Source organism: Cuculus canorus, chromosome 25 (assembly GCF_017976375.1).
Source record: "Cuculus canorus isolate bCucCan1 chromosome 25, bCucCan1.pri, whole genome shotgun sequence".
Lineage (NCBI taxonomy): Eukaryota > Metazoa > Chordata > Aves > Cuculiformes > Cuculidae > Cuculus > Cuculus canorus.
Window position 1 is genome coordinate 2,114,914 of NC_071425.1, and position 25,506 is coordinate 2,140,419.

At 45.9% G+C, this 25,506-nt stretch overlaps 1 protein-coding gene across 7 annotated transcripts in view; it reads right to left on the bottom strand.

The window, feature by feature from the left end:
• Nucleotides 1–3,148: 3,148 nt before the first annotated feature.
• Nucleotides 3,149–25,506, bottom strand: part of IKZF3 (IKAROS family zinc finger 3) — a 40,534-nt gene continuing 18,176 nt past the window's right edge. For 3 of the 7 annotated variants that reach the window (XM_054088556.1, XM_054088557.1, XM_054088553.1), the window contains exons 4-10: nt 21,884–21,925; nt 21,278–21,538; nt 20,425–20,592; nt 18,668–18,784; nt 18,386–18,445; nt 11,842–11,958; nt 3,149–6,220 (exon numbers count right to left, since the gene is read on the bottom strand). In XM_054088556.1, coding sequence (XP_053944531.1) covers nt 5,517–6,220; nt 11,842–11,958; nt 18,386–18,445; nt 18,668–18,784; nt 20,425–20,592; nt 21,278–21,538; nt 21,884–21,925 — 1,469 coding nt within the window. In that variant the 3' untranslated portion in view covers nt 3,149–5,516. The remainder of the gene's footprint in view (nt 6,221–11,841; nt 11,959–18,385; nt 18,446–18,667; nt 18,785–20,424; nt 20,593–21,277; nt 21,539–21,883; nt 21,926–25,506) is intronic. The other 4 variants (XM_054088554.1, XM_054088555.1, XM_054088558.1 and 1 more) reach the window with 4 other exon arrangements.

Genomic DNA, 25,506 nt, shown 5'->3' on the forward strand with positions numbered 1-25,506 from the left:
CTGGATCCGGTTGCTCCAAGCCCCATCCAACCTGGCCTGGAAGCCCTCCAGGGATGGGGCAGCCACCACTGCTCTGGGCAACCTCTTCCAGTGCCCCATCGCTCTCATAGTGAAGAAATTCTTCCTAATGTTCAGTCTAAATCTGCCCCTCTCCAGTTTATCCCCGTTCCCCCTCATCCCATCCCCACAGCCTTTATGAACAGCCCCTCTCCAGCTTTCCTGGAGCCCCTTCAGGTACTGGAAGGTCACTACAAGATCCCCTTGGAGCCTTCTCTTCTCCTTCAGTGGTGCCGGCGTTGGGCACGCGGTTCGGCACTGGGGGGGACCCATCCGACTGTCACTCCAGGGATGCGCAGAGGTGGCTCTGCACCCCGCTCCTCCCTTTGCACCATGGATTTGGACCCCCAAATTTGGATTTTTGCCCTCCCGGGGGCAGCGGGAGCCCCGCAGAGGCGCCCAGCCCACGCGCGGGGCTGCGGAACGTCGGTGGGTCCTCGGTGGGGTGGCGTGGAGGAGCGTGACTCAGTGAAAGGCTGGAGAACTGGGACAAGGAGGAGGTGGTGGCTGTGACTCAGTCGTCCCTCACCCACTCTCCTCCCCGCTCCCCAAGCTGCTGGGTTTTGGGTGCTGGACCGAGCAGGAGCCGGCCGGGATGCTCCAAGGATGCGGTTCAACACCAGGCAGAGCTTTATAGGATTTTTTTGTGCGTTGCAAAGCGTGTTTGAACACGATGGGGGAAATGAGCTCCTCTTGGCTCGAAACATGACGGAGAAAACAAGTTCCTCTCGGCTCTATCATAATTACAGCATATCAGGAGATAAGGATCTCTCTGTCATAACACCAACCCGATGTTTTTGTCGGGCTGGTGCTCTAAGGGGGGTTTGGTTCCAGACAGGGGAGGGCTGGGGGTGGTTAGCATCAAACCAGCTCTTATCCAGGGCAAAGCCAGGCTGGGATGTGCCGCAGGATTCACTGTCCCGTGCCCCAAACCCTCTTGGCTGTCCCAGGGCTGTTTCACCCAGTCCAGCAGTCACCTGGCAGCGTCACAGCGAGGGGAAAATTACTCCTGGCGCTTCGTTTCACCCAGATTAGGACGGAAGTGGAGGCAAAGGGAACAAAGGATCCTCTGAGTTTTATTTTCCTTTCTTGCGTGTCCAGCTTCCTGTGGTAGAAGGTGTCAGGAGAGCCCGAAATGAGGGTGAGCAACATCAACCTGTTAAAACTGGTGCTAAAAATGGGCTGCGGGAGGGCTGGTGTGAGCTCCCCCCCCCAGCCCTGTTGCCGGGATGTTTCCGTGTGACTGATGCGCTCCGGCGTGGTGGGCACAGCCCCCGTCACCTCACGGAAACCCTGAGCCCTCCTCGCGCCCACTGGAGCAGCCGCACCTTCTGGAGGGGATTCAGGTGGGGCTGAGCGGTGCCTTCACCCCACGCATCCGCAGGGAAGCGGACCCGTCCCCATGCAGATTGCGGGAGATATCAATGATTGCCACTGGCCTTGCTGGGAAGAGCAGCAAGAGCGTGGCCACGCTGGGAGGAATTCACAGTGTGGGTGTCCTTTCCGCTGTCCCCCTCCCAAACGCTCCTCTGCCCCACGCTGCCTGCAAGGAGGTCATCTGCACACACCCAGCATCACCTGCAGGTTTGTGGCATCCCAGATACAAACCCGGCCGCAAGCATTTTCCAGCGCTGCGGCTCAGAAGCCGTCCAAGGCTGCTGCCAACGCAGCTCCGTGCTCCTCCGCACCTCCACCGGAGCTCAGTTTCACTCTGACTGTGCTCGGTAACACCAGGGCGAGGAGGACGGTGTTTTGTGACACATCATATCGTGAGGAGCGAGTCCCGAGGCTGGGAGCGGCTGTGCGCCCACACGCTTGGGTGGGCATCCCAGAAATCCAGCAGGAATTGCTTCTGCTCTACTGGGGCAAATCTGAGCGGTTCCCCTCCTTCAAACACTTGTCCTGAGCTTGCTGGGGAGACCAGGAAAGCCGGTGGCAGCCCCAGGTCAGAGCAGGGCACGGTTCCTTGGGCTATACCGCTCATCTATAACCTAAACTGAGGACTGATCCCATCTTTAAGCAGCCAGAGGAGCAAACTGCGTCACCTTTAGATCCTGAAGTGCATCAGCTACGAGTAACTGGTTGGTGTTGGGTCAACCACAGCCATCCCACCAGCTTGGCAGCACCGTGGCTGCAGGCTGGTCACAGGTTCCATCACCTCTTTGGGATGGTCGGGTCCAGAGGCAACGGAGTCAGCAGCTCCTGAGCCCTCTCCTGCTCATCCACCAGCATTTGCTGTTCGCTTTCCAGCTCTGAGTGTTGTGATGGAACAGGTTGTCCAGGGAAGTTGTGGCTGCTCCATCCCTGGGGGGGTTCAAGGCCAGGTTGGATGGACCTTGGGCAGCCTGATCCAGTGGGAGGTGTCCCTGTCCATGGCAGAGGGTGGGACTGGATGGCCTTTAAGGTCCCTTCCAACCCAAACTATTCCATGATTCTATTCTATGATTCCATTCACAGCTGAAGGAACGAGCTCTGCCCGTGGGAGAGCAGCGAAGCACAGTGGGGTTCCCTTCAACCACTACGCACACGAGAGCTTATCAAAATTTTAAAATCTAATAAACTTTTAAGCACAAAAAGACTGTCTCTCAGTGCTAAAAGCTGGTTTCCTGAGCTGTCTCTTAGGTACAATTCAGGGTAAATAAAGAAACCAAGCAAGACAGATGAAGCGGCTGGCTGGAGCACGTTCAAAGGGAACAGGGCAAACCAAAATAATCAAACCAGGAGCAGGATAAATCAGGTTTATAACAAACCCCAGCGGTTCTTCCCTCTCTATGTTCCCAGCGAGGTGATCCACAAAGCTCCCCTGGCCTCAGCCCTGCCTGAGACCCTTTGACACACAGGACGGTCCCATGGGATTCCACCTGCCAGGTGCCAGGCAGGGCTGTGGATGGGGCTGCTGCCTTCGCCGTGCCGCAAACGGAGGCATCGAAGGGGCTGATGCAGGTGACACAGGGGGTTGGTGTCTTGGCTCTCCAGCCCTTCTCCTCCCAGGACACAGCTAGGGAAGCTCCAGCCACGACTCCAGGAGCTTTAGGCACCCGCTTGGTGATCATCACACAGCAGATAAACCAAACTCACAAAAATATATACATTTTAATAAACAACTGGGTTAAATTCCACAACATGGGATTGTTCAACAGCAGAGCCGTAACGCGGTGATCGCTCGCCAACTCCAAACAGCGCAGGGAATTTCTTTTGTTTCAGCCAATCTTGAAACGATGGCTCTGCCCGAGCGGCGGTGGGGAAACGGTGCCGTTTGGAGAAACCTCCCTCCTGCCTTTTCTAAACCTGGCAGCATTGCTCGCGCTGAGGTGCTCGGGGTGCAGCGGTCGATTGCTCACCTTGTCTGGGAAGCAGGGGTAGGTGGCTGCAGTCCTGCCTGGTGGTGAGGGAAGTGTGGAGGACTCATCTGCAGAGGGTTTTCAAAGGTTCGGCAGCGGCGTGAGAAAGAAAGCGGCGGTGCTGCGTGACACACTCTCAGCAACGTGAGGAGCTTCCTGGGCGAATGACGAGTTATGTTTTACTATGTGTTATCTTATTCATTTCTGTTGAACCGTGAGGAGCGTTTCCATCAGCCATGCCGTGCAGGTAACTCAGCTGCTTCTCTCATGAAGGCACAACAGGAGAAATGGAGCTCCCGAGCGATTTAGGTTGAAGCCTTCCCAAGCCCAGCTGCCACCTGGAATGCAGTCCTTGGACGATCGGGTGAAGCCCTTGGTGGAACTGCAGCCTCACGCAGAGGATCCTTTCTCATGTCCAGACAACAGATACTCAACAGGGAAGAACCAACATCCAAATGCTCACTTTTCTGCCTCGTGATGGAAAACTGGTTATTGGAAATGGTCCTACACCTATTTTATGACTCTGCACGCAACAGCACACAAGGCAGCAGTTCTCCCTATCCCTAACGACCAGCAGGATCTAGAATCTAGGATCTAGCACTTTGACAGCTCTTCAGATGCTCAGACTCTCTGTGGACTAATTTATCCTTCTTCAGACCTACCCTTATTGGGAAAAAACGAACACAATTTTCATTTTTGTACCTTAAAATTCAGGGAGGAAGAAAGCATTTGAGCCAAAAGAGCAACCCCGGGGCAGAGGGAGGAATGAGATTCAGCGTTTCTTGGCACCCAACACTCGAGCGAGGCCTTTGTGCCCCAGCCTTCCCTCATGGGAACGGACAGATCTCCACAGATATTGGCACGGCAACGTTGAAAAAGTACGAAAGCAACGAGGACATCAAACCATACGATGGATGCCAAAAAGTCCATCAGAACACACCTAACTCTACGTTACACAAAAATACTTTGCAAAGAATAAACCTTCACTCAGCAAAACTGTTATCAAACTCCTATCTTCAGCGCAGTGACTAATAATACAGCTGCAGAGCAACGATTAGATTAAAAGAACTATTTTAAAACCCAGCTTCAAAGTCATGGTAAATACTCATCTTGCAAAGCAACACATTTCACTCCGAGGGATATCCCCACGTAAAACCAGACGGTGTGATTGAGCTGTCAGCTCCCACACACTCGTGTACGCAGCTTCTCACGGTGTCAGCGGCCAGGACGGGGTGACTCCTGCTCCGAGCCCAACGCTTCTCGCCATCCATAGGGATGTTGTGTGCCAGCACGGCTGCGAGTTTGGCTGCTGGAGCTTAGCAGGAGCAAAGCAGGACACCACGCTCAGCGTAGTTTCCTCTTCGGTTTTGGCATTCAGCAGAAAGAAGGACTTTCCAACAGTGAAAATCAGGATTTCCCCCAGACCGCAAGGATGAGCCAACTGATGACCTCACTGGGTATCCCAAAAATGCACGCTGTTAAAAAAACTCCAGCCCCAAAATAGATCTTGCTTCTTATTTTGCTGTTACTAAGTCACATGTGGGAGTGACTTTAAAGAAAGTGGGCAGAGGGGTAAGAAAAATGAAAGTGTGATGGGGCCATGCCCTCTGTAAGACTTAGGGGAAAACCTTTAGAGAGGAATTAATGATCCCTCCCAGATAGGCGTTCTTGTTTCGGTAATCAGCCGTTTGAAGGCTGTCGGGATCATAACAGCTAAAATATCTCCTCCCCTACACCTGACCAAGCAGGGAAAGAGGGTGTAAAAACCTTCTGTGAAGAGTTAAAGCACGTGTTATAAAAACAAATGCACGATAAAGAATAAAAGAGAACACCTGAAATGACTCTTAACTTTCACAAAAATAAAGTTTGTATAAAAACCAGTCTCTGTTCCTGGTGTTTTACACAGTGCCATTCACTACAGCAGCCAGGCACAGATGCTACAGAACATGGAATTACTTGGAAAGAGGAATGTAAAACGGTGTCGCCTCCCTGCGACACGCATTTAAAAACTGGCATAGAAACATACTCACAAAACTCCTTTATGCTAATTCAAAACCAACCAAACCAACCTCCTCTTCGATCTAAAGCAGAGCCCTCGGCCTTGGGGAACCGGTCCTTCTATTTGAGCACGACTCTGTGCTCACCTCGTGCTATGTGCGAGGAGAATTCGTATCGGTCGTGGCTTCTGTACCCACAGACGTTGCACTCAAAAGGATCGCGGAACCCGTGGCAGCCCATGTGGATGGTGAACATCACGTAATCCAAAAAGAGGACGCGGCAATGGTCGCACCGGTAGACGCCGATGGCTTCCCCTTCCTTGTTGATGACCTTAAAGGCATCGCGTGGGCATATGGCGGGTGGCTTGATGATGTCACACGGCCTTGGGAAATCCTTCAAGGACTGGAGGCCATTGCGGGCTTGAGCGGGGATCATCTGGCTTTGGTGGAAGGCGAGGTTCTGCCGCTCCTCGTGGTTGCTGTCAGTGTCTGTGGAGTCTTGGCCGCTGTTGTTGGGGGAAAGCCCTCTGTCAGAAGAGAGGCTTTTGTCCCTGAGGTGGGCATGGCTCTTCTCCGCATCCTGCACGGCGCCATTCGGCACGTTGGTGCGGGTCAGCGGGATGGGGTACAGGCTGCTTATGACGGGGACCATTTCAGAGGTGGGAGCTGCCGGCGTCTGCACGAGAGGACGCAGGGCTTCAGCCCCGAGGTAGGTGATGGCATTGTTTATGGCCTGGTCCATAATGCGTCCTTGAATTATCTCGTTTTCCTTTTCATACATGAAACTTGAATGATAGTTAACATCGTAACTATGGCGTTTCTCACCTGCAAGAGAGGAGAGGTATTAAATTACCTGGGTGGATAAAGAAGAATTTAAACACCATGATGCTCTTCTAAATGGCAGCAGTCTCTGGGAAGTAAAAAGGCATGAAATGTTCTCTGCAGAAAAGAGGCTGTTCATACACACAAGTAGCTTTTGGGTGCGGGGGGGTTATTATTTTTTTCTTTAAAGTCCAGCCTTGAATGCAAAAATTTAATAGAGGAGGTGGTGAGGATCCTTACTGGACAAATCATCCTTAAATGTTTCAAACTGTTCTGGGATTTAAGGGGGAAAATATTATCAAAGCTTCCACAGATCAACTTCGCTCATCTTTTTTTTTTCTAGAAGGAGGTAAATAGGCATTAATGAGAACACCTGCAAAAGAGTTCATTGGTAATGAACCAAAATACTCCAGTTTCAGTACCAAGAATGCAACCTTCTGTTCTTGCCTTGTCCCCCAAGAAGTGAACCCCTCTCTAACAGAAAAAGTGAAGATATGATGCATGTTTCATTACTTTTACACACCTGATAGAGCCCTTTTTCTATGTCCTTGGACACCAAAGTCAATTTTCCCCAGTGCCCTCTGACAACTACAGCACTTCTACACCACGCCAGGATTCTCTGAACTCTACATGGGTTTTCAAGTAATCCAACACGATGTGTTTATGTATAGAACACCACATTTAGGGTCACTTCATTTGCGGGTAGTGAAGGAGAAGTGGAATGCATTCCTCTCTGGGTGTGCTGGGGCTTTGAAAGCTCTAGACGAGACAAAGCGGGAGGAGAGCTAAGAGAACGTACCTGAAATTCCGTTCACGCCTCTTCTAGCAAGGACTGAGGCAGGAGGGTGGGCTGGGCAGCTCACTGCAACCAGTTTTCTCCATGCCAGGTGCAAAGAGGAAATAAAACTGCCCCCCCGAAAGGACTACAGTCACTTCTTTAGTGAATGTCTAGAAATAAGTAACCGAATTCTGCGGTTACATAGAACATAAAATCCTTCATAGCTTTAAAAGACAAAAATGGGCCAGACCAAACGTTTGATGTGCAAGTGGCTCGCAAACATCAGATCCACCGATCTTTGAGTTACAGTAACTCGAATAGTGCAGATGTTTATCAGTCACCTGTCGACAACATGACTCAATGTGTATGAAAGTCATTAGGTTTCACTGCAGAGGCAGAAAACCAGGAGCTCACGTTTCTCTTCTAAAAACACCCAACAGGGTTAGCGAACCACAAGAGTGTAACTGCTTCCAAGCCTCAACAAAACTTGCGATCCAGCGGCGCGCAGAAGGAAACAAAACAACAGAGCGTGTTTGTATGACTCATAAAACCAACTCCAGGCAAGGGAGAGGTGTGAACAAGTGTGACATTAGAAAAAAAAAAAATGGCAAGAAAAAGCAAAAATAGTCAGGACACCCTATAAATTTTGAGTTGGGAGTCACTGTCACGACACACAAACCCCACACTGGATCATCACCAAGGCTCTGGCAGTATCCTATTGTTCCACTACCCCTAGTGGAACCCCAACAGCCCGTTCTGCCTCCCTCAGAGACATCTCAAATGAAATGCAAGTTCCCAAATGCTCTTCTGACATACATCAACGTGTCCCGTTGCTGTACGCTCCCTAAAGGCCATGGCACATCAGGTGCAGACTCCTAAGAGCAGAGGGCAAGAAATCTGGCTGTTAAATCAGACTGTGACTTTGCTAAGTTACTTTGGGAGGAAAAGGATACATACACAAAGAATGGCTTTGCTCTCTCTCTCCTCCAGCGGGCACCTCAAGGCAATCACGCGTCTGATTTCGATCCCTCAGCGAGACGCTTGTATTTAGGCTGAATCTACATGAAAGCGCCCCAGAAAGTGCTAATTGTATATCCAGCACATCAAGTTACGGCACTGCATCGCAGTCGCACCGCTCTGGATTGTTTATTTTGTTTCCCCAAGGTCAAACATAGCAAACCTTTCCATTTAAAGAGGCAAAACCCAGTGCTTCACTCCCAAATGACAGCAACCGTTCAGGAGAAAGTTGCTGTCAATGGTTTAGAAGAAGGGCAATGAGTATTTTGGGACCAGGGGATGAAGAGGATGGGCTGTGCCAAAAGCAGCTGATGTTTAATCTTTGTCGCCAGCAGGACATTGTAAAAGATTATTGTGAGTTAAGCTGCTATCTGCACCAGGCAACTTGCCACAGCGTTACTGAAAAACACTTCATTAAAAATGAAATGTAGGGGTTCTCTGGAGTTGATTTCCAAAGCAGCCACTGGTTAGCAGAACAGCTTTCCTCTTTTTGTTTGTCTCAGTGCAATGCAAAAACCTTTCCTCTTCAGAACTCACACATGAGCCGTAGCGGATGACACACACTCATGCGCTGCTCGGTGATGCTTCGCTTACTCTAAAATACAGACAGATTCTTGCAGCCCGATGAGGTGTGGATGCTGGAAATAGGGAGTGAACCTGCTTCTTGCTGCCGTGCTAACCAGAGCAGGCCATTTCTCACCAAACTCTGCACATGGGAGGGTGATAAAGGTGTTAGAACTGCACCAGCACTTTTACCACTAGCAGAAACAGATTTTTACTGCTGTGCTCAGGGAGAACTTGTTTCAAAGAAGGAAGAAAGAAGTTTCTGGGTCAAGACACTCACAGCTGGTGTGAACTGGCAGATAGGAATTGTTTCCAAAGGCTTGTAGTGATAGGATGAGGGGCAACGGGTATAAACTGGAAAGGGGCAGATTTAGACTGGACAGAAGGAGGAATTTCTTCACCATGAGAGTGGGGAGGACCTGGAACAGTTTGCCCAAGGAAGGTTGTGGCTGCCCCATCCCTGGAGGGGTTCCAGGCCAGGTTGGATGGGCTTTGGGCAGCCTGAGCCAGTGGGAGGTGTCCCTGCCCACGGCAGGGGGTTGGAACTGGATGATCTTTAAGGTCCCTTCCAACTCAAACTATTCTATGACTCTATGAATTGACCGCACTGGTTAGTCCGACTTGCCTCAACTGAAGAGAGAGCCCCAGAATTGTTTTGTAGAGCAGGGAAGGACCAACAGCACAGGATGGGCTATTTCAATTCTTTTTTTTTTTTAAACTCCCTGTTCATTAATCAAACCAGGAAACAAAACCACAAAGTTTGTAGATTTGATCCTCATACATGCAAAACAGAAATCCACAGCAAAATAGGAAACACAAACCCATAAACTTCCATTCAAATCCTCGTTTCCTCATAACTAAAAGCTGAGGATAAAAGCTTTGCAGAAGGAGCAAAGGGGTTGTGCTGGTGAGGAGGTGAAGACTCATACACGGTCTGCTGATCTGCATCCTTATTTGAGTCTCAAACTTGTGCACAAGATGAAAATGGGACAAATAAAGTGGGCAAGACTCCTGGTGCTTGTATGAATCCCTGTAAAGTCCTCAAATAATAATAAAGGGTGGATTGTCTTCCTGACCAATAGACTTCATTCACAGCACTGAGCTGAACAAAGATGCCTTGTTAGTCTATACATCTCTATCCCTTCTTCCTGACAAAATGAAAACTCAGCACCCTTTCCGAGAACGCCATTTCCCAAGAAATCACAAAGCTGTCCTGGCAGATTTGCACTCCTACACATACAGTTCAGAAAGCCACAAAAGTCAAACCAAGGCTGGGCAGGCTGCTCTCACAAACATGCTTCCCAGGGATAAAAGGCACCCAGCGAGTCATTTTTTTCACACATTAACTAACAAGAAGGTGCCGGTCACACAGGTTCTAGAAAAACAGTAAGTTTCAGAAATCAGTGATTTTGTTGCTTTAGGTGAACCGCCCCATGTTCTCCAACTTCTCAAGAACCCTTGTGTGAGGCAGTATCAGTTCGTGCCACCTCCAGCCCACGTTAGTGAGCATGGTCGCAGATCAGAAAAATCAGATGAGCGTGCTGCTAAAACAAATCGGAAGAGCACTAGGACTTGAACCACGGGCCGAGTGCCTGTGTCCTGCTGCAGATGTGTTTAATAAAACATATAAAGCAGCAATAGCAAAACAAGATAAGGTGAAGCTGTTCTCAGTGCTAAAAAAAAAAAGGAGGCTAGAGATTTTCAAACCCATCTGCATTGGTATTACTGTTTGAATCATGGCATGAGATGTCAGGTCTGAATCACACAGTCAACAGTTTCAATATTAAGTAGGTTCTCGGATGGAGCGTGCCCTCCTTACTGTTCTCCTGTGTAACGAGGTGACCTTTGCAAAGTCCCACTAAGATGTCTAAATAAGAGTTATCAGCTTTCATAGATGAAAGTCCAGTGCTCCCCACCAAATCCAGTCAGTTCTAACTTACCTACAATAATTAAGCTGCTGGTATGTAGAATCATAGAATCATCATAGAATAGGTTGGGTTGGAAGGGACCTTAAAGATCATCCAGTTCCAATCCTTGCCATGAGTAGGGATATCCCACTGGATCAGATGCCCAAGGCCCATCCGACCTGGCCTTGAACACCTCCAGGGATGGGGCAGCCACAACCACCCTGGGCAACCTGTTCCAGTGCCTCACCACTCTCAGAGTGAAGAAATTCTTCGTTATGTCCAGTCTTAATCTGCCCTTCTCCAGTTTATAGCCATTGCCCCTCGTCCTATCACTATACGGCTACACCCTTATCTATAAGATAGAGCAGCATGCCTTTACCTAGGTTTGCACCTCGACCCCGGGCGCTCACGACAGGTCCTCAGAGCACCCCTCTGTCTGACAGCGGCTGAGCCCTGCCCGCACGCTCAGCCTCTGCTTCTCCCCTCCCTGGTGACGCGGGTGACGAGCACCAGCCGCCAGCCCTGCTCCGAAGGGCAAGTTTAGAGTAAAAAAAAAAACCAAGCGCTCGGGATCTTGCATAACCGTGCAGAACAGAACAAATAAGGCATTATTAGCACTAATATTGTACAAGCGCTGACTAAGTCAGGTCTTTACTCAGGACACAAGAGTTGCATTTTGTTTTCTTAAACGGCAAGTTAATGAACCAAGACCAGCCAAGAGGATCAGGTGCTCACTGCAGCACCAAACCTGCCCAACAAGTATTTAAGATCCCCAGCACGCAAAACTCTGATCGTATAAAATTAAATGCAAAGAAAACGCTATGGAAACATCTTGTTGTTTCAATTACCACAAGAAAGGATTTGATATTTTAAAGAATATTCAAATTCAACGGGATGACTAACAGAAATCCAATACTTTTCTGTCTTTAGGCCTTACTCCACACATGCATCCTGCAAGTATCTTCAACTTGAAAGAGCACTCAGCTCTGAAACAGCATTAAACCTTCCTGTTCTTTCCCTGTAAAGAACTTAGCAGAGAACATTTCCAATGCACAGGTACAGAAACATTCAATGGAAGCTCATTGAATGCATTTAGAAATTGCCCACACACAGAGACAAAGCACAACAGCAGCTTCCACCCAGTTTAAGTATCTAACACAATATATTCTTATTTTAATCAAAACCATACAACAAATCAGTATAAACACACCCGAATCATCAGTTACTTCATGTATATTCTTTCGTATTATATTAGATTATAAACTCGAGGATATATAAAATAAGCAGAGGCATTGTACTATAGGTTACCGACTTGCACATATTTAACTGTTGCACATGAAAATGGTTTTTGTTCTTACCAATAAATTTCTGCGGCATTGAGCTTTTTCGCTTTGCCACGTTGCTCGCTAGCCTGTCCAGCACAAGGGCTCTTTCACTCCCCATCTCTGCCTTGATGTGCCTTGCCTCCACGCTCGCTAGTTTGGAAAATGTGAGAGGAAAAAGAACAAAAACAAAAATAACCAATACGTAGGCAAAAAGGGAAAAAAATAAAGAAGAAGAAGAAAAAAAAAAGGAAGAGATGAATGGTTTAATCTCCAGAGTTTGCCACACGAACTGGGAGGAAACAGTTTGGAGATCTGATGTAAACTTGTTTTGCTTTTACTGTCGTTCTTGCTCTTTGCATCTTGGCCATCAGTTGCGGTCAGTGGAACCAAGCACAGAAACAGGCTCCAATCTTGCAGTCCCGAGCTCGTGCAAGAAGAGAATAAACCAGACAAACCCAATACCTTCATTAGCAAGAGGAAGTGTAAAATAGGCTGGAAGGGCTGGGTACAAAGTGTAGAGGGAGACAGAACCTCTGGTAGCCTTTCTTTTTGATTCTGAGTAAGCCAGTGTGACACCTGCAGACTGACAGAGCTCTTCGAAACCTCAATACAAGACATTCAGTGCTCTCGCCACGCTTTTTAGATATCACTCACACATAGACATCTTCTTAAGTAAACACTAAGAAACCTGTATGAAATATAGTGACTGTTTTAAGGATCTTACCATGTTCCAAAGCCCTCCTTTGGCTGTGCAAACCCATGTCCATCATTTCACGGAAATCGTGGCTTGCTCTCACCTCAGGGAGGCTGCACAGGCTTTTGAGCAGGACCAGCACGCTGCAGGACTGCCACCTCATATCATGACTGCCAGACTAATATTGAACGTAACTGCTGTGGTTCCCCCTCAAAAGCTTGCTCTCGCCTTAAGAACAACTATCAGTTGTGGTACTTTTATATTAAACAGCAGCATGGAGAGTTGCAGCGCTAAGGTGGCAAAAGCTGGACCTGTTTTAAGAGACTGCCTTTGCTGTAAGAGCTTTGGGGGGACTGTTTCCAAAGGCTTGTGGGGACAGGATGAAGGGCAATGGGTATAAACTGGAGAGGGGCAGATTTAGACTGGACATAAGGAGGAATTTCTTCACCATGAGAGAGGTGAGGCTCTGGAACAGGTTTCCCAGAGCAATGGTGGCTGCCCCATCCCCGGAGATGTTCAAGACCAGGTTGGATGGGGCTTGGAGCAACCGGATCCAGTGGGAGGTGTTCTCATCCATGGCAGGGGGTGGAACTGGATGGGCTTTGAGGTCTCATCCAACCCAAACTATTCTATGATTCTATGATTTCCATAGAGGAAAACAAAGACAAGGAAGGGTAATTTACTTTCCCAAGGTAATACAAAAGGTCAGATTTTACTGAGAAAGGATCCTGCCTGCTGTCTTGCTGTATGTGTATGCTTCAAAATATATGAATCATAATCATAGAATTATAGAACAGTTTGGCTTGGAAGGAACCTTGAAGATCATCCAGTTCTAACCCCCCTGCCATGGGCAGGGACACCTCCCACTGGCTCAGGCTGCCCAAAGCCCATCCAGCCTGGCCTTGAACCCCTCCAGGGATGGGGCAGCCACCACTTCCCTGGGCAACCTGTTCCTTACGTCTAGTCTAAACCTGACCCTCTCCAGTTTATAGCCTTTCCCCCTCGTCCTATCCCCACAAGCCTTTGTGAATAGTCCCTCCCCAGCTTTCTTGTAGCCCCTTCAGGTACTGGAAGGTCGCTGTAACGTCTCCTCGGAGCCTTCTCTTCTCCAGGCTGAACAACCCCAACTCTCTCAGCCTGTCCTCGTACGGGAGGTGCTTCAGCCCTCGGATCATCTTTGTAGCCTCCTCTGGACCCGCTCCAACAGTTCCATTTCCTTCTTATGTTAAGGATTCCAGAACTGGACACAACACTCCAGACGAGGTCTCACAAGAGAGGAACAGAGGGGCAGAATCAGCTCCCTACATAACCTACATAGGAGAAAATTAATGCCGGAGGAAAATGATACAAGCCCTTCTGTATCCATTCAGCCCTGCTAAATGCAGTTCTATTAAGTATTAGACTTAAATAGTGAAGGAGAGCAAGTGATAAAAGCGCAGTATCATCCTTCCCCAGCTTAGTGTGTAGCTTTTCGCTATACATTTCAAAGTCAGTCCCTCTTTACTTGTTTATTATTGCTGTTATTGATATGAGAGGAGTTTCAGTCAGCGCAAACCATGACTCACCAAACCTCAGCCAGAACCATGTTTGTTCAGCAGTTTGCAAATGTAAAGCGCTTCATGAGCACTCAATGCCACAAATACTGGCTACGAATATGACTCAGGATGGATGGGATAACAGGGCTCAATTCAGTCCTGTTTCATCAGGCTGTAACCCATGATATACATGATAACGAGAGCCACTGAGGGCACGCATACACAACCTGAAGGCAATAACAAGCTGTTTTTCTAGTCTGGGTTTTATTCCCTATTATTCTTGTGTGTTTAGAGACGTATATAAATGTATTCAACTGCTAAAATGCACCTGCTTCCAGCCTGGAATACCAAGACACTACGTCACAGACAGTGAGACAGACCATCAGATTAAGGTGAAACTATAAGGGAAAATGAGGTAGGTAGAACAAGAGTCATCCACCTGGATTTTGGCCAGAAGCTCTAGTTAATTCTTGAGAATATTGTTATAGGGGTTTTAATTTCAGAACTTCTCTTTTAACTCTCACAGTCCTAAAACTGGAATGCGCTTTCTGAGCTCTGCAGAAAACTGTAAGTTAAGGTTGCAACTATCCCCAGCTCAAAGCGCTTGTCACCTTGACAGGCTCATTGCACAAGAAGCCAATAATAGTCATTTAAACTTTAGAAACCCTCAACAACCCCAAACAAGGTAATAACACAAACAGGGTTGTATATTCCAAAATTTAGGTTGTAAAGGTAAAGCAAAAGCAAGAAAACACAATTCATCCATATCACAAAAGCAGCTCCCTGGTCCTTGCCATCGCTTCACGTTTCATGTTTTGTTCTTCTAGTTCCTCTTTTGCATAATCTTTACCTTCATGAGTTGTACCCATGTTCTGCTAAAGCTTTAATTTCACATTTTCAAAAGCTTTGCCTCTATCTTCTGACCGGACTCCAAGGGTGAAGGTTCTCCAAGTCCTCTTAGCCAGTCCCAGAACCAGACTGGAAGCCGCGCGCAGCTATCAGTGACCACTTCTCAACGTTATTTATGGGCCACCAAGGGGGCTTTATTCAATTAATGTCAAGTGGGCAGACAAGCAGCTTCCTCCAGAGGTAACAACAGCCTTTACTCAGACAAGACTGCTGAAGAGACAGTAACTATCAACCTACATAATACGTTCTGGGACATCTCTAAGTACCAATCTTCCAGTTTGAGGCCTGTCTGCCATTGTATTTTAATGCCGAGGGGCTTACCTTTCACATTCAGATTTTCTACTTCTTGCTAACGGCCATTTTGTCCTAAATTAAAAAATAATAATCCCTATTTCTGGGAAACAAAATGTCTTTGGCAACGTCTTCAGGACAGAGCCTCGGGGAACCAGGCTCTGCTCCTGTGGAGACACAGGTGGTTACGCTGGTTCTCTCTGCCCAAAAGCTGACTTAAAATTCTCTCATCCACTTCTTTTTTTCTGGATCACTTATTAAACAATTCAAGAATAATAGTTAGTATTTAGGAAACATTTTTTTAACCACTCAAAACTCTCTAAGTACTTCTCAAACAGCGAGAAATAATCTTGCCCTGTCTCCCTCTCCAATTCCCTTATCCACTTGATGATTCCCCTGCACACCATGACATTAGTTTAAAGAACTAATTACCTAATTATAACACGTATCTAAAACTACATTCCAGGCTGGACTGACAGAAATGGTCACTTTGCTCAAAGTTACACTCAGAAAAAGCAAATAGACTTCCAAAGCACTGAAGCTATTTCAGCCTGCGACCTCAAAATGTCCCGCAAGCTAAAAACTTCTGATGGTTCAACTGCATGGCCAAAAAACAACAAAAACTCTAAGGAGGCTGAAAGAAACTCTGCAGACCAAATAAATCCCTCTCCTTCTGTTCTGATCTGACCAGTGCTGTTGCATGTCCTCCAGAATTACATGGGAAGAAGCTCCTAACGATGGTATTTTATGCAGTAGTAGGATGGGTTTAGCTCCAATGCCCTGACCACGTTTAAACTCAGGTCGCCATCTCCTACTTAGCTAACACTAGCAACTGATTATGGTCTTCTTTGATCATCCCGAGATGTCGCTGTGGTCCTTCTGGGCACTGTCGCCTGCCTCAGTGGTGTCTACATTTCAATTATGGTTATAAAAATCTTACAGAACAAAATATTTGTGCAAATGAGATTTATCCATTCTGAACAACTACTACTGTCCTCCTGAGCTGCCACTCACCGAGCCATCATTTCACCCTGTAGACATATATAGAGAAAGGATACTCTTCTTCCAGCCCAGAGCGCACACACACAACCCTTTGACCTGTACTGAATTGTTTCCATAGTGTGGTTTCTGTCACGCCGTAAATGTGAATCGAATTTTTAGAACATGCGGGCATTGTTAACAAAACCCTAAACTACAAAGCCGAGCTTAAATTAGAGGCATTGCTTCCTGTAGCATCTCTATGTGGTCACTAAATACTGGAGAGTGGAACGGAGAGGTGGGTTATTGCGCAATGAGAACAATGTGACCAGAGATTGTTATCAGGGACTGAGCAATGCTCCAACGTTGTTAGAGAAAACCTTTGTTTCACAAATATTTCCACACTGCTACATTTGGAACATGCAAAATTCCTACTAAAAGGTAACAAGAATGGTTACTTCAGTTCAGATGGTTTTCAGCGTTGTAATTAATTGTTGGATGATGGTGTGGAGAACACGTTTGCGCTTAACGATGGCTCCGTGAGAGAAGGTTGCAAGGACTTTAGAAAAATATCAACGTTCAAGGCGACGTGGATGAGTGGGGAAATGGTCAGAAATCAAAAAATGAGGCACTCTGGGGGAAAAAGAAAATCAAAAGAACTAACTGACCTCCTGCAGCGCTTCCCAGCCTTCCCTTCCTCCGATTCTGTCACCTAACACTGTGCTGATACCAGAGACCCAACTGGAAATGCCTCAGCAAGACCAGAGTTCCTGTTTTTCATAAAACTTACTACTCCACTAAAAACACCGTGATAGTTTTTAAAGCGTGAAGCTCTTAAAGGCACAGGGTACGGCCACATCGTGTCGTACTGGAAATTCACATTTCCTCTATGTGCAATTTAAGGCAAACCGTGCTACTGCAGTGAGTGCTACAGAGCAGCTTCTGGATAAGTGAAATGTTGCTATTCTGAAATGAATATAAACCATGAGAATGGTGTAGAAGCAGAAATCTATAGTAGGTATCATGTTTTCCATTTTCACGTTGGTGAACATCTCAGAGTGACTGCCACCCTGGGAGCACGTACTGTAACATAAAACCACACTTAGAATACATATGGGTTCTCATGAAAACCAAAACTTGCTGACATTCTGCTAACCATTTACTTTTACTAATGCTCTAAAAAAAAAATGTCATTTGCTGAAAAGAAGAGAGCCCACGAAAAGCTATAAAGCCCTAACGCCGTTAAATTGTTCTTTCTTTATGTCGGTTTTTGTGTGGCATAAAGCCTGATGCAACAACCTCCTCGCTCTGCGGAGGGCAAGGGCTCCTGTTCCCCCATTGTTATCAGCATTAATTGATCTCCACATTGCTTCTCAGGCCCAGCTTGTGATGATGCCTGCAGAGTCTTTGCTTGAAAATCACATCACTAAATACAATGAGTTTTTTTTAATCATTAAAGGACCTTAGTAAACATTGTCACCTCTCCAAGCATACTTTTACATTTTAGTTTTCTTCTCCGAAAGCTCAGTTTAACCTTTTCCTTGAAAACAAAACTCTAGTTGAAATTCTCAAGCACAAGTAGGAAGCTCAAGGCCTTAAAGTTAGTGGTTGGTTGGTTTTTTTATGGTTGCACAGTAAAAGAATGGAAACCTGAATCCTGAAGCCGCAGCCTTAGCTCTGCTCCAGGTGAATCCGGCATCTTTTGGGAGGTGACGATCACTCTGTGGCTCCAAATAGGAAAAGTAATTATTTCCTGACTTGTGGGACTTAAGTCACTCAGGTTTAGGATTTGGAATATTCAGGTGAAGCTGGCTCAAAGATTGCGGCAGTTGTTTTTCACCAAAGTATTTTCAGCACTGAGTATATGAAAACAAGAAAATCTGTGTTTTGATACCTTTTACTTTCAGCCTTCTGTACCTAAAGAAGTCCCTTACCTTCCAACTAACTCCTAGGCTGATCTATCAGCTATCTTTGGGATATCGTACCTTTTCCATGCCCTAAATCCAGGCCACTAAAACTTCTGGAAATTCTAACCAGTTCTGACCAACAAAAGAGGAGGAAGCATCAAACAGACTGAGACATGACCTACTGTTGTCAACAACCATGAGCAACCACTCATCCAATAAAGCAAGCCACGTAACAGCATTAATGTAGGAATAATTTAACTTACTGTGAGCAGCACCTACAAAATGCTGAGTACAAGGTATTTTAGATGCTTCGTTCAAAGTAACTGTGAAATAAAAGAAGCGATTAAAAGAAAAGCGTTCTTTAACCGGTTGCCTGAGGGGTGCATTAAACCAGACCCTTTTATAAGATGTTACAGCCCCTTAGGGTATGAAAATTATTGTAGTAAAAACTGTTCGCAGGCTGTGAATTAACAGCTTACCAGATGCCCTTTTTTAAGCATTGTAACGTACTAAAACCCAAAACCACCGTAATGTGATAAACTTACCAGTCTCGCACACACCAGTGTTCTGCAAATAAGTACGGCACCGCTCCTTGTGCTCCTCTAACGAGCTCCTCTGCTTGTAGCTCCTGCCGCAAAACTCACATTTGTACGGCTTCTCCACTAGAAAAATAAGAAAGCGATATAAAATAACCACAAGAGACTACTGGAACGCTGTCTCCCTGGCGTTCAATCATTACTAACAGCATATATTCAGCTCATGGAGAATGTTTTCTATTTCTGTTAAGCTTACCAGCACTGTAATGATCACAAAATTAGGGTTACACAAGGGTGAAAACCACCAGACACACAGAGTTCCTGCAAGGCCCTCTGAGCTCAGCCCCAGAAGAGAAATTCAAATCAGACACTGTTCTCAGGAGCTTGGGTTTCTAGAGCCCTGCTTTAGCTTTCTTGGCATCACTTCCTAGGGAAGATCTACTGTACCGTTGCTACACCAGGACTGCAACTGCCTGACCTGGGTCCTATCGCTACAGAATTTTGCAAGGATTTCACAGACTGAAGAAGTTAAACCAAACCAAAACCGTGTCTGAGGTTCGTTTCCAAAGGCATTTATTGTAAAGGGAATTACGTTCCTAATTCATGTAAGCTAAAGCAAACCTGCTTGAAACCCAAGACAGCCACACAGCCTTTCCCAGTGCCTCATAGACCAGGACTGGAAGCACTCCCTAAACTGCCTTCTCTGCTTGTGAACAGACATTCTCTAACATATCCAGGCACAATATCATGGCAAATATAACCAGCCTTGCGTTGTATACCATGCAGAAAGACCATACTCCCTGCTGCTAATGCAATTGCTCACTTATTTATGTGATTCACTTGAAGAGCTTTCCTTTATACTGATTAATAAACCAGCTCTTAAAAACTTCAGTCACAGTAACCGCACGGTGTGTTTGCAGCACGATGGTTTTAGCATTGTGCTGGTGGGAGACAGTCACCACCACTGTGCTGGGTCTTGATTAAATCAGAATGTCATTTATCCATGTCAGATAATCTCATTTTTAACTCTGATTCTCTGCGAGGTTGAACTTTTTTTGCGCCTGTAAAGTGCAGCGCGGAGATAACATCATCTATTAGTGAGAACAAATGTTTTCTTTCTAGGCCCCTGTATAAGACAGGATATACACAAATCAAAGAGTGAGCACAGCTTGCCACTGGTAGAACCGGGGGAACTAAGATTAATCAATTTATAGCTGGTTCGTTATTCAAGTCACCTCAGCTCTGTGCCTCCATTTCTCCCATCTGTAAACGGATGGAACATCCTACCAGCCTTGAGAAAAACCACTGGCGTGTGTTGAGCATGTTAAGACATTCAGATGAAAGGCACTACACAACAGCGAGGTGTTAATTAGCAGAGTCATGCTTTTCCTGGGTCGTGCTCCTAGATCTACCCCAACAGCTCAGGACAGACACATAAGGAAGTCCCAGCAAAGCACGTCTTTGCGCAGCTCCTCAAATTCCGAGCTTGCTGGCACTTGAAAACACCGAGGAGTTCTTTTGTGCAAGAAGATATCGAGGCTGGCACACAGCCGTGACAGTGGGTTTCCCTTTGCCCTCTTTGCGCATCCAGAGCGGAGACGGTGATTCCATCAGCACAACAGGCAGAGCGAGTGGTCGCTGCGATTTGTCGACTCTTCAAAACTAGACCGGCTGAGCAAAATTTGCTGACTGACTCTTTACGTCCCACGCCTCGTGTCCTAGTGACACACATCTAAAACACATGAAGTGTCTTTGAAGTCACTTACCAGAATGTGTCCTTAAGTGACCTGTTAGCGCATCCCTCCTTTGGCAGGCATAACTGCAAAGATGACATTTAAAAGGTTTTTCCCCTGTATGTAGTTTAATGTGGCGGAGGAGGTTTCCCTTCTGAGTAAAGGAAGCTCCGCACTGATTACACTGGAATGGCCGTTCACCTTAAAATGACATACAAAAAAGGACATTTAATGGTTATGTGGGTATCGTGCTATCCTCATACCCTTTCCTTTTTGGAAAAGGAAAGAATGAGATACTGGATTAACTTCTTTCTATAGAAACACACACAGCCCTTCCATTGACTTCAGTGGGAGTTACACGCAGCTCTGCTGTCAGAGCTTCTTGCAACATATGCATGGCTACGGAAAACTCTGTGCATTTTTTTCCATGGAAATAAGTGTTCTGGAGGCGGCTGATTCCAACAATCTAGCAGTTTTAGAACCAAAAAAAGAGTCTTCTCTTATGGCAGGTCAAAACCCAAGATGCTCATCGGTTTGTTGCCAAAGTACAGCACAGAGACGAATATATATATACAGACTGGAAATGGCAGCAGAAAATGAATCTAACTTGTGCCCAAAATACTTAAATGACATAGTGCCTTTCATCCAAAATTCTTAAAATGCCTCCCAAAGATGCTTTTCCTAACATTCCATCCTGATAGGAAGGAAGGTGGGTAAAGTGAGGCACAGAAAAGTGAGTAACTTGCTAGAGATCACATGTGGCATCAAGGATGGAACAAGGAAATCCTAATTTCGGTATCCTTTTTTTAAAAAATAAGTAGGCTAAATGACAAGTTATTAGCCTTTCAGTATTCAGCTCTTACAAGAATAATATAGGGATATTTACCAGTGTGGCTACGCTTATGAACCATCAAGACATTGAGGCTAATGCAGGCTAATCCACAGATTTCGCAAGTCATTTTTCCACTAGCTGGCCTGACGCTGTCATATGAACCAGAATGTCTTTCCAGTTTAATGCTGTCATATTCATTATATTCTCGGGGATAGGCGTAAGGCATTTCAGATTCTTCTGGGTTTTCCATAGGCTCTGAATTTAAAGCATTCTCCTCTCTTTCACTGTATTCACCTTTCATTTTAACCACACCATCTGCAGGTAAAACAAAGCACAAAAGTGAAAAAAAATGCTCATCTTCAGCCCAAAGAAGCATCTGAGGAAAAAAAACCTTACCAATTACATAAAATTATATTATCAATCTTCCTAGAAGTTTTACTTCAACACCCAAAGATAAAGAAATGCAGTTGAGGTAGGAATCTTTCTGGGTCAGGTACACTTAAATGATACTTACAGCGAGATAACCTTTCAATATATTGACCTGCCTGTTGATTATCTTTGATGAATAATTTCCTTCTACAGATTATGGAAGTATAATACAAAGCAAAAAGGGTACTACTAGTCAGGCTTCAAAAGAAAATACTTATTCCCATAACTCACAATTAGCCTGTAGAAATGAGTGTCTCGGGCTGTTCCTGTGAACTGGAAATACAGAAATACAAATTAAAAAGGATACTTTTATCTTCCTGTGGAACCTCTGAGGCTGAAACATGCCTAAGAAATAGGTCTGATCCAATGTAAGGCTTCCATGGTATAGACCTTCATTAGTTAAGTCTGATCTATAATACTAATTTTTGCTTGCAAGTTGCAATTTTTAATCCAAAGATCTCAAATGCGCGAGGAGCATCTGATAATCTCGATACCTGTACCACAAGGGTACTGTGTGAATAAAACTAGCAGAAGCAGGGGAAAGAATTCCTGATAAATAAGTGTATCCTAGAAATGTGAAACGATTTGTCCAAAGTCATATTGCAGCAAAGAACCCAACTATTCATGGAGCTCCGCATCCTCAGCCTTTGAGTGAGGACCTGCAGTCACGTCCAGAGCAAACCAAAACATTGCCTTAAATGACTGCAATTTCAGGACAAGAGGAGAAAGCAACAGGTAACTAATAACTTACTAACAGCAATGTTCCTGGGTAAAAATATAAGCGAATCGGTCACACTATATAAACAGCTGACGATTCCCAACTCATGTTGCTAAGTTTCCTTCCATTATTAACCCCCGGCACTACCAGCACTTGCATTAAAATCCTCACTGACTGACTGGATACCTTTTTTTCTGCTCCAAGCTGACTTTTCCATCTAGACAAGAGCTGGGCTAAGGCTGAAACTTGAGCTGCGCTTCCAGCTACCAAGTGAAGAAAAGCACAAAGAGATAAAATACAGAGTTTCCTGTTTGAAAGTATTGTTCTCTCATGCCACCTGCTCTGCTCTCAAGCTGAGGGTTAGACAGTTAAATATGGCACTTAATCACTTGTCCTTTCTCCAAAGTACAGCACATGGACTGCTGAATATGTATTAGCTCTGGTTCTGAGTAATAAACCACATCAAATGCCGAGAACAAACAATGGGTGACAGCAAAAATGAGGTGGCAACATAAAAGCAGCACTGAAAAATAAAGATCTGGCAACCAATATTTCCATGAAATCAAAATTTTCAACTCTATTTTAATCATTAAAATCACTCCCCTAGCCTAAATGTTTGTACTAAGCCCAGCCAATTTGTCTTACTGAAGTGAGGTGGAAGAAACAGGCAGGGGACCATTTCTCCATCCCATGCAAGAATCCACGGTAGTGTGGAACACTCTGAGGTTCCTCTTGATGCTCTCCCGAGATGATAGCACCTACAGAAGGATGGCTTTTCCCCCATACTGTGTCTTTTTATCCCCCTGTCCTAGGCGGTTTTAGAGTTTGGTGTTAGGGCTGCCTGCCCCAAGAAAAGCTCAAGCAGGTTTGGGTGTTTGCTCATGGGGAAGTCTGGATTCACCTACAAATGGGTCGCTTTTCTCTTCACCTTCTTCAGTGCTAGCCCTGCTTCATATCCTACCTTTCCTCCTTCCACTCCGTTTCAAACAGGGTTCCCTCTGCTGCCAACCGCCTACCTGAGGGTGCTAGGGTGCTCCGGCTATCAAGACTCCTTCAAAATGAGTTTATACACCCATTTCCATCACTCTAAGATTATTACTAGTTGCTAAAAGCAGCTTTCAACAGAATCTCTTTCCCGAAAAAGGGGGTTTTGGTTGGCTGGTTGCTTTTTTCCCCCCCTGTCGAAAGGAGGCAGTTCCAAACTAATCTGCTACATCCTGCAGAGCCCGGTAGAAGGAAGAACACATCACATCTGCACCTTGTTGGTGCTTTCAGAAACATTTTCAATTCCCACTTTCTACTTAACGTCTCACCTTTCCTCTGCATCAAACGCAATCACTTGGCAGTGGAGGACTGGCTGTAGGCTCCAACCGAGCAGACTGCTCTACCGTTTTCTACTGTTTCTCACCACAAGTTCACAGCTTTTCACTCTCTTACGTGAGCTATGCTGGTGTTTCTGTAGCAGGGTGTGAACACTGAGCTCCCCATGGCAAGCACTTGGCACAAAGTGGACAAGGCATCCCATGGTTCCACTGGGGAAAATAATTACCTCTGCATTTTCCACCCTGAATGCTGACTGACTGCAATCCTTGCGTGGTCTTCAGTAACAGAGAAGGATGCACCTGAGCTCTGATCAAGGCTTTTCCACCAGTGCTTCCCCCAACAAATGTTGCTGCCACTCCAGCCATCAGTGATATCCCAACCAAAGCTCATGTGCTTTTCCGTGTGCACGTTCGCACTTGAATCATAGAATAGTTTGGGTTGGAAGGGACCTTAAAGATCATCCAGTTCCAATTCCACTGCCATGGGCATGGACATCCCACTGGCTCAGGCTGCCCAAGGCCCATCCAACCTGGCCTTGAACACCTCCAGGGATGGGGCAACCACCACAACCTCCCCTGGGCAACCTGTTAAAGGGCCTCCCCACCTTCATAGTGATGAAATCCTTCTTGAAGAGCCTCAATGGAAAAATTCACCTTCTGATGATCAAGAACAGCAGAAGTCACAAGGGAAGAGGCTTTTTTAAACCAAATACATGTTGAGAGGGTTGAAATTTTCCTGTTCTAACACACCTATCATTGTTTAGCATCCATTTATAGTAATATAGAAGAAAGCTTTGGTACAAAACAGTCAGAGGAAAAGATGGCTCAGTACAGGTCAGCCTAAAATGAACCAAGCGGTTGCAGAGGTTTGAAGCAAACAAACTCCTTCTTCAGCCCTGACTTTTGCTCTGGGTACTGGCACGCACAGGGAATACTGTGAGATGCGGAGACAGGCAGCTGTGTGGGAAGATTCGTGTCTGTCACTTAAAAATCATCTCAACGTACATTAATGAGATTAGGGAGTTTCCAGGTGGATCCGCCTTAACAAAGGGGAAGGCAGCTCTAATTTCAAAAGAAGGGAAATTTAACTAAGGAAAAACACAATTATCCCCACAACACTAACAAAGTTGCCCCAGTTGAATAATGAAGTGCTATCACCTCTCCCGTGTTAAGGAAAGTAAAGAGGTTTTAAGAGGAAAAACCATTCAGGGTGTCCAAGCCAGGGAACTATTTTTCTCGAGCTGGTTCATGAAGTCAAATCATACCACAGGAAAAAAAAATGTTGTAGATTCTACACAACAAAGCACCAGTGTGATGGGTTAAGGCTGATGCACATGGTTTCATTTCCTGGGGAGATGATTACAAGATGAAAGACATACTCCAGAGTAATATTTTTGTTTCACCTGAAACACTGTAAAAACAATGGGTTCTGGAAAAAATCCAAAATAAAGCTGTGGTGGCAACTTCAGACTGAGTCACCGCGTGAACGGTGCTTGTGTGTGTTCTATAAAATGCACGAATAAAGAAAAGAAGTCAATAGCAGCAAACAATTAGGACAAGCTAGGGTGTTATCTTCACTATTATCTCGAGGAGGAAGTCGCGGAAGGAAACCCCCCCCCCACTGCTATATTTAATCCAAGAGTTTGGCATCAGATACAGAGAAAAGAACGCAAGTTTTGTACTGTTGTTAAGCAAAGTTTAGCGGTACTGTTACGGCAAGCAGAAAGAATAAAACTCAGAAGCTTATTAAAGACAACGGCACAAAAGGGTGATGCTGCTCAAGTGTTTTACAAGGAGTGGGGGTCATAATCGTG